The 7,901-nt window shown below is 33.3% G+C and overlaps 3 protein-coding genes across 3 annotated transcripts; all 3 read right to left on the bottom strand.

The window, feature by feature from the left end:
• Window positions 1-911: 911 nt before the first annotated feature.
• On the bottom strand, window positions 912-1,825 carry LOC108753422 (acyl-CoA-binding domain-containing protein 6). Its single transcript, XM_018494966.1, has one exon. It carries the CDS (start codon window positions 1,732-1,734, stop codon window positions 1,012-1,014), a length of 723 nt encoding a protein of 240 aa, XP_018350468.1. The 5' UTR covers window positions 1,735-1,825; the 3' UTR covers window positions 912-1,011.
• A 158-nt stretch (window positions 1,826-1,983) lies between these two features.
• LOC108753421 (methyltransferase-like protein 23) lies at window positions 1,984-4,010 on the bottom strand. Its single transcript, XM_018494964.1, has 2 exons — window positions 3,650-4,010; window positions 1,984-2,646 (listed from the first exon to the last, which is right to left on the bottom strand). The coding sequence occupies exons 1-2, from the start codon at window positions 3,833-3,835 to the stop codon at window positions 2,062-2,064; spliced, it is 771 nt and encodes a 256-aa protein (XP_018350466.1). The 5' UTR covers window positions 3,836-4,010; the 3' UTR covers window positions 1,984-2,061.
• Window positions 4,011-4,539: 529 nt separating this feature from the next.
• LOC108753453 (protein deglycase DJ-1-like) lies at window positions 4,540-7,366 on the bottom strand. Its single transcript, XM_018495016.1, has 4 exons — window positions 7,083-7,366; window positions 5,585-5,743; window positions 5,324-5,516; window positions 4,540-5,203 (listed from the first exon to the last, which is right to left on the bottom strand). Exons 1-4 carry the CDS (start codon window positions 7,185-7,187, stop codon window positions 5,061-5,063), a joined length of 600 nt encoding a protein of 199 aa, XP_018350518.1. The 5' UTR covers window positions 7,188-7,366; the 3' UTR covers window positions 4,540-5,060.
• Window positions 7,367-7,901: the final 535 nt, after the last annotated feature.

The raw sequence follows: 7,901 nt of genomic DNA, 5'->3' as shown, positions 1-7,901 counted from the left end.
TATATCAAGAGATTTGTCAATCATTCTCATATAATTATATCATAATTATGTGTCCTTATATAATATTAATAGATCAAATTTTAATTTGATGTTTTTAAAAAATTGTTATACGTAAATTTTTAATTCTCAGCATTTTAAGCAGCGTCGATAGTTGCTCCATTTTTTGAAGTTTTGCGCGCTGAGTAAAATTTACTTTATAATATGTGGGAAAAAGATCTCGAGTTTGTTGTATTGTGTTTCATTGAGAATGCTAGATTTGTCAAATGTAAGAAATTAACATGTGGTTAACAATCATTACATATATATAGATTAATATATTACAAAATAAATTAATATTAAAGATTCGAGAATAATTCGGAGTATGTATATTTGTTAAAAAGTTTTTGTTTAAAATTTCGTGCAATGAATCAATAAAATTTTTGTTTTACAATTAAAATGAATACGATAAAATATATATAGTTATTCGTTAAAAAAGGCAAATGCAGTATTATTGATTAAAAAATAGATATAATACGTTAATAATGATTATATTTTATGGAAACGTAAGAAATAAGAGTTTATCAGAGTAAACCATATTGACGAGAAACAAACTTCTAAATTATATAATTACAAGAATTGACATCGTTTTTTGTCATTTTTTAGATTTCTGTTTTATTGTTGCTATCGATAATAACAAACCTTGCATTCTCTACAAATTTTCTGTGTGCTTATTTTGCAATTATCGCTCGTAATATTAATTAGACAGTGAGCGAATTATAAAAATCTAGCTAATGACAAATCACGCATTTACCTAAGGTGTGCTTAGGCTGTGAATGTAATGGACTATTAGAGGAGTTTATTTGTACATAAATAAAGATTTACTCTATTAGAATGGAGTGGATTAATGTAATATAAAACAACGCGTTTTATGATTTCCATGTGAAATTATTAGTTATACTGGGTTTATTAATATATGCAAACAAAATTAACAATTGTAAACGTAATGTGCTTGTGTATAGCATAGTGTTAGTATTATAAAAGAGCTGCGATCTGCTCGTTCGCAATTTCTTTGGGTGTCATACCGTCGTTATCCGCTATATTTGACTGAACTCCGATCGAAAGCAAGTACTTTACCGCATCTACGTGATCGCAACTTACCACGTAGTGAAGGGCTGTTTGCCCATACTGATCCCGCGAGTTTACATTCGCGCCATTCTTAATCAAGTAATCCAAGATTCCGAGGTAGCCGCGATCCGCAGCCCAATGTATGGGATGCATCCCCTCCTCGTCTGGCTTGTTGACGAGCGCGGGTTCGCCACTTAAAAATTCTCGCACCTTTGTCTCATTGCCCTCCTTGATCCAATCTAAGAACGTCTTATCTTCGTCGTTCAATTCTGCGCTTCCATACGACAACTTGCTAAAAACAATCCATTTTTGAGACCCGGCTTTTGCCTCATCCTCGTCCCATGTTGGGTTTATTTTCTCGATTCCGTGAATGTAATTTGTCATCGCGGTCTCGCGGCTCATATCCCCAAGATTTTTCCATGCTTCCCACTTGTGCTTGGCTTGCATCTGATACCAATTGGGCCGCGGGATGTCGCATGGCCCCACAGTAGCTTGTTTGTACAAACCATAAAATGCAAGCAGCTGACCTGAATCTAATTCCGACACCAACGTTTGCAAATATTTGCTAGCTCTGTTAAATGTCTCCTCTAGATCAGTCAAGAGCTCGCTTTCTAAGTCGCTCTCAGCCATCGTTATCGAATTCGCGCATATATACTTTCAATTAAAAATATAACTCTAATCAATTTTTTAATAATTTTCTTTCTTGTATAAGACTAAATTTTTCCCTTCTAAAGAATGCTTACGTTCGAGCACGGCATCCATGCATGTCTTCTTTAAGAACGTTACGTTTCCATAACCCTGATGGAGACCAGTTAGCTTATCAAACGCTATAAAAACATTTGTTACACAACCGAACTGGGAGAAATACAGCTGGAGCTCGTAACGACCCACTGTCCAAGGAATATTTGTAATACTAATTACGTTTCTGACCATGGTAAGAAGAAGATATTGATTTGCTTATACCGCTCGTTGTATATCTAACAAATGTATCGTATGATCTTGCATCAATTCGTGTAAGTTAATATCAGGATTTGTACCAAGATTGTCCAGTGCTATGTGCATACACGTCAGTCCCCACTTGTTCAGTAAGTGCTCTATAGACCAATCGGCACTACGTTCCTGATAAGTGCAGAGAAATTTCGCACAGGGATTTTTCTCCAACAAAAACGCTACAATAACCACTATGTCCTCGAACAAGGTAGGCTCGTAGAAACAGTCCGAACCGATAATTAAATCCAAGTGTCCAAGCGAGAACAAGTTGGACAAGAATAAGCCCCAGGTGATGCCGATGATTTGGACTTGATCCGCGACCCCGTTCAACTCACAACACCTCTTGATGTGCTGCAGAGTTCTTGGTTGAATCGCCGAGTCGCTCAAAGTCACAATCGCGCCGCACTTGCTGGCGAGAATACCAGGGAGCGAAGTACCGGCTCCTATTTCCAGAACCCGCTTGCCAACCAAGTTTTCCCTGTGCTCCCAGAGATACCAGGCAAGCACAGGCGCGCAGGGCCAAGTATTGAAACTGTAATTAGCCTGCAGCAACTGAAATCAGTAATCACCAAAACTCTATTGTGAAGAATACTTTACACAAAGGAAGTACTTCAAGAATGTACTTTAAGAATTTTTGTATGATATAGAAAAGATTAAGCTGTGATTCCATAAAATTAATGTGCAGAATGATATTTTGTTTCCTTCATTAATAGAATTAGAATGAATCATTTTAATTTAGATATCTCACTTGTGAAAAAGAATTATCTCAAGCATTGTGACTACAGATATGAAATCTTGAACGTGTCAAAAAATAGTGTTAGATCAAGAACTGAGAGCGAGAGGTGTTTTAAATTAATGTGTATGAGTTGATAAGGCTAAGATTAGTTTAAGTTAAGGATTATTTTTAATTTTATCAGAAAAATTATAATTATTTACTAGTTTAGGTCAGTACATAACTACTCTATTCAAACAAAGTAAGGTAGAAGACATCTACTTTTCAAAGACCACTAAAAAAAAAATTGTGCTCACTAATGTTAGCAATTAATCTATTGATATCTGAACCAGAGTATTCACTGAAAACACCTAAAAACTTTATTCTAGAAATTGAAACTGCTGAAATCTATCTGCTATCTGCAGCCCAAGTTATGTAACAGTCATTTTTAAAAACTCTGAGATCTTATAACAGCATAAAAATAACAATCTCTAAAGAAATATAAAATTATATATATATTACGAGTAATAATAAATTGTACCCTCACATATTAATGGTTTAATAATCGCCAGCGTGTTGAAATAATAATGTTGACGCTCATTATGGATTCGTGAAAAATTCACGAAAAAATCTGTAGACAGTTTTGAAAAAGAAAAAAAAAAGAATCGAATGGAATTAAAAGATAAACGAGAAAATTTTGCGAAAATTCCCCGGAAATAATTGTAGGTCAACGAAATGATTTTTCGCGGAGCAATCTAACCAAGAAACACGTAACACCAGTAGCTCGCGCGTGTCGGAAATATTGCGGGCGTACGAGGAACTCACGCGCGAAGTTCCCCCTACCTCAGGTATAAGAATCTCCAGCCTCTCCTCGTGCTCGTCGTCTTGTGCACAGCCCTGCGCCTTTCGCGATCTGAAGACGAACCTTTTCACCACTTGCTCAGGCACCGCATGATCCCCATCGGACATTAGGGCGCGCGTGGGAGGTAGACTCGTGTCGTGCGAAATACTTCCGTCTAAACCAGGCATCACTGACGCGCCTCTCGGCACGCACTAATCATCTCGCATCGTGATTGCGTTAATTTACGCGCCCGTTCGAATTACCAGTATCCAGCGCGTCGCATCGAAGGGACAGGGATACGGATGGATATGGAGTAGTTTTATTGAGAGTAGTTGATGGCGGAATCGTCTTCCCGCTTGATATGGCCGCACTTCCTGCCCTCATTTTCTCTGTCTGTCTCTCTCTCTCTCTCTCTCTCTCTTTTCCTCACATAGCACATAAGCATATTTATAAAATATTTCATTGCACGATTTGAAATATTTCAGAAATGTTTGAAGTAAAAGTGTTTTGAAAAATGAAATATAATTATGAAATATAATTATGTTCAAGAAATCCGAATTTTAATTTGAAATACTTTTTTTTTCTTACAATATTTGTATAATAGTTCTAAAATATTTTTGTGAAACGTTTTAATGTAATATTTTTAAATGTTTTATAAATGTTTGCGAAATATTTCAATTTGTGAAATATTTCAAAAGATGATTCACATTAATATTTCATGCTATATGGATCCCGCATTAAAGATTTGTAAATTAAAAATAGCATGACTCTTTAGCATCTCTTGTATATCACTTAAATTAAAACGCATCTAAATATCTTTCAAGTATAATTAAAAGAGTTTTTGCTGTTTTGCTTTAGTATATTATTTAGTACATATATTCAATTTCATGCATTTCTATATATATTACATATATTACATATAATTTCTTGTTTAATTGTAACAACTACATTTTTAATTTGTATGTGTGCGTTTAGAGCATATAAATCTTTCTGCTTTCCAGCAATGAACATAGGCGACATATGTATGATTACGTACTTTCCAATTGTGATACAAACAAATTGATACGAACATATGCTATTAAAATACTGTGTTCGACTGTACCATTTTATATCATTTCACGAACACCAAATTTTTACATTTTATTATTTTTCACTTATTTTTCTAGAAGTGATACTCCAATAAGAGGTTCTAAGATTATATTCGGGTATATTCGGATATAGATGTAGGAGACCTTTTTTTTATTTCACTGTGATGATGAAATAAAAAAGCTAAGCAACGTTTCAGTTAATACTGTGTTGAACAGTGTATGACTATACATAGTGCCTCAGAGTAACACTGTGTTTCATTGCTGGAAAGACCAAACTTTACACACCTATACTTTATAGCCATAACTACAAAGTGTTTGAAGAAATTTACGCAGCGTTTATACAGCTTTCGTATTTATATAGTAACTTATTCGCGACATCTGTGGCTTCTTTAAGATTTATTAATATCTCAACAATAGTTAGTCCGAAATCAAAAGCCGTTCCCGGTCCTCGGCTAGTTATGAGATTGCCTGTAAAATTATTGAAATCAATATCAATATCAATAGGAATAAAATACAAAAATCAAATTCTTAAAGATTGTTAATTAACTTGGAAATTATTAATATCAATAAATGTAAATCAATTATTACCATCAATCACCACGTTCTTATCATCCTGATAGTCATAGTAGTCACACAGATCTCTTTTCATACTTGGATAAGAAGTAATTCGTTTTCCTTTACCAATATTATGCGCTTTTAAAGCTGTAGGAGCTGCACAGATAGCTGCTATTAATTTGTTCTCCTTGTCCTGCTTTTGTAACAATCTCCCAATCTCTTTCGACTAACAAGACAAATTTTGTTAGTTATCTTTACATCATAACAAAATCAGACACTGTCAAACAAACTTACAGATGTAAACGTCTTAGCTCCACCGAGACCACCAGGTAAAACAACAACGTCGTAACTCTTCTCCTGAGCATCCCTAAATAAAACATCTGTGCAGATCTTGACGTCACGGCTACATTTTACACAATTGCTATCCTGTACACCAGCTGCAGTAACTGTGATCTATCCAAATATATTTCAATATAGAACATCTTAATTTTTTCGCTTGTCTTTGATCAAATTTTAATATTGTTAACATTGAGAGTTTTAATAACGAGCAAGTTATTACTGTTTATCTTATTTCAATATAGATATTCGAGTATGTTAATTCATTTAATTAGCAAATAGTATCTTTTGTTCTTTAATAATTGTAAATTGATATATAATTAAATATGTCATACAATCATCAAGAAGCTCTTATTATTCACAAGCAATATTTAAAAATATTCAAAAACAATCGTCAAAAAAACACATAATTTCTTATAAAAAGATTGATTAAAAATTATAAATATATATAATATATATCTTGCTCATTTTCTACAGAATGACATTATTCGAAAATTATCATTTTATAGTTGCTTCCAAAAAAATGGAAATATAAAGAAAAAAAGAAAAAAATTCTTTTACAATTAACAGTTATTATACTAAAATTATATTTCAAAATTAATATTACAAATTTTAGTGATTCAAAATATTTGAAAATTTAAATTCATTTTTTGGAAAAAAATTTGTTTTTCTAAAATGTGTTGCAACAAATGAGCAATGTATATGTACATGTATGTAAATATATATATATGTGTATGTATATTGGGTACTTCCAATTTGATGACATAAATCAGCAAAAATGTTGTTCTATTTTCTGTTAATCACTGAAGTTAATCAAAAAAGATAGAATATTTCGATTTGCATCACTAAATAAAAAGCATTCATTGTGTATAATACATCTTGTAATTTAATTCTTGCGAAGAATCAAGAGAGTATTGAGACAGAGGATCTCAGCAAATGAGAATGGATTAAAATAGATTGAAATTTTTTTCTATCCGAATGCGTATTTTAAATATATAACATAAATACTTTTTTTGGATTTAATTGGATTCAATTAGATTCAATTGGATGCAATTGGATTAAAAAACTGCATTTCCTATTCAAAATTTTGAATTGAACAGTATTTACAATGCACAGAAAAAGCTAATATTATTTTTAGATTGAAAGGCATAAAGATATGCTCCATGCAATTCCTATAAATGAACAAAAATACATTCAGGATTGAAAAGCATTTATTTTAACATTCCTGAATCAATATTTCTGAAAATCTGAATCCATTTCAATTCATTTCAATCCATTCTCGTTTGCTAGAATGATTGATCATTTTGGAGCATCATATAAAAAAAATACCGATAACCATCATCAGGCGATAAATATGTGAAATGGCCCTTCAGAACAATAAAAAAATAAGGAGAAATAATCATGCATATATGTTGTTTATTTTCTGCCAAGGAATCGATCGTCCTAGGTGACGTACCCCGGCGCGTCGTAAGACGTCGATAGTTATCACAGCCTCCATTTCCTCCGTTCCATCGGCGACCAACACCAATGCGGTTTTCACTTCGTTCTTTACATTTGCCATTACGTATGTGCGTATTTTACGAAATAACGTGAAACTTTTACTTTATTCGAGTAAAGATGATAGATTCGACAGAGAAAAGTCGAGAAAAGTTGTATTCAGGGAAGTATGTTCAATGTGGTTCAACGTCACAACAACCACACGTGTTGATCTGATCAACTACGTTTCATGATGTAAAAAAATTTTCATGAGGATGAGCCATGATTGAGCAATAAGCGCGTTAAGATACATTTTCAACTCAAACCAATAACCATTTCAGCGACAAAAAGGATTACGTGGCCAAAATTAGTGAATATCAAGCGTTCAATTTTGATCACGTGATACTTTTTGTCGTTAATGGCAGGTGAAAGCATTGAGCAGCTCATGAAAATGTACCTTTATAAAAACGCGCTAAACTTAAATTATTCTGATTGATCGATCTTTATTATATTCTTCTTCGAGATTCCAACTTTGTTCGATTTGGACAATTTAGACGTTCGCTCAAAGGAAACGTAAAACAAATATAGGCCGTATTCGTTTTGGCGTTTATCCTCTTTAGCGTCGTTTTATCCTTGTTGTTTAGTAAATATTAAACAAGAACAATTGATACTCATAAGTATTGATACTCACTGTGAGCGGCAAAGCGAACGCAGCCATAGATGAAATACGAGCAATACCAAATCGAACATACCTCGGTTCTTCAAAATTCCGACTGTCACGTGGAAGCACCCCCTAAAC

This window comes from Trachymyrmex septentrionalis, unplaced genomic scaffold (assembly GCF_001594115.1).
Source record: "Trachymyrmex septentrionalis isolate Tsep2-gDNA-1 unplaced genomic scaffold, Tsep1.0 scaffold7, whole genome shotgun sequence".
Classification (NCBI taxonomy): Eukaryota; Metazoa; Arthropoda; class Insecta; order Hymenoptera; family Formicidae; genus Trachymyrmex; species Trachymyrmex septentrionalis.
The sequence above is the reverse complement of the archived record's forward strand: the minus strand, read 5'-3'. Positions and strand labels throughout refer to the sequence as shown.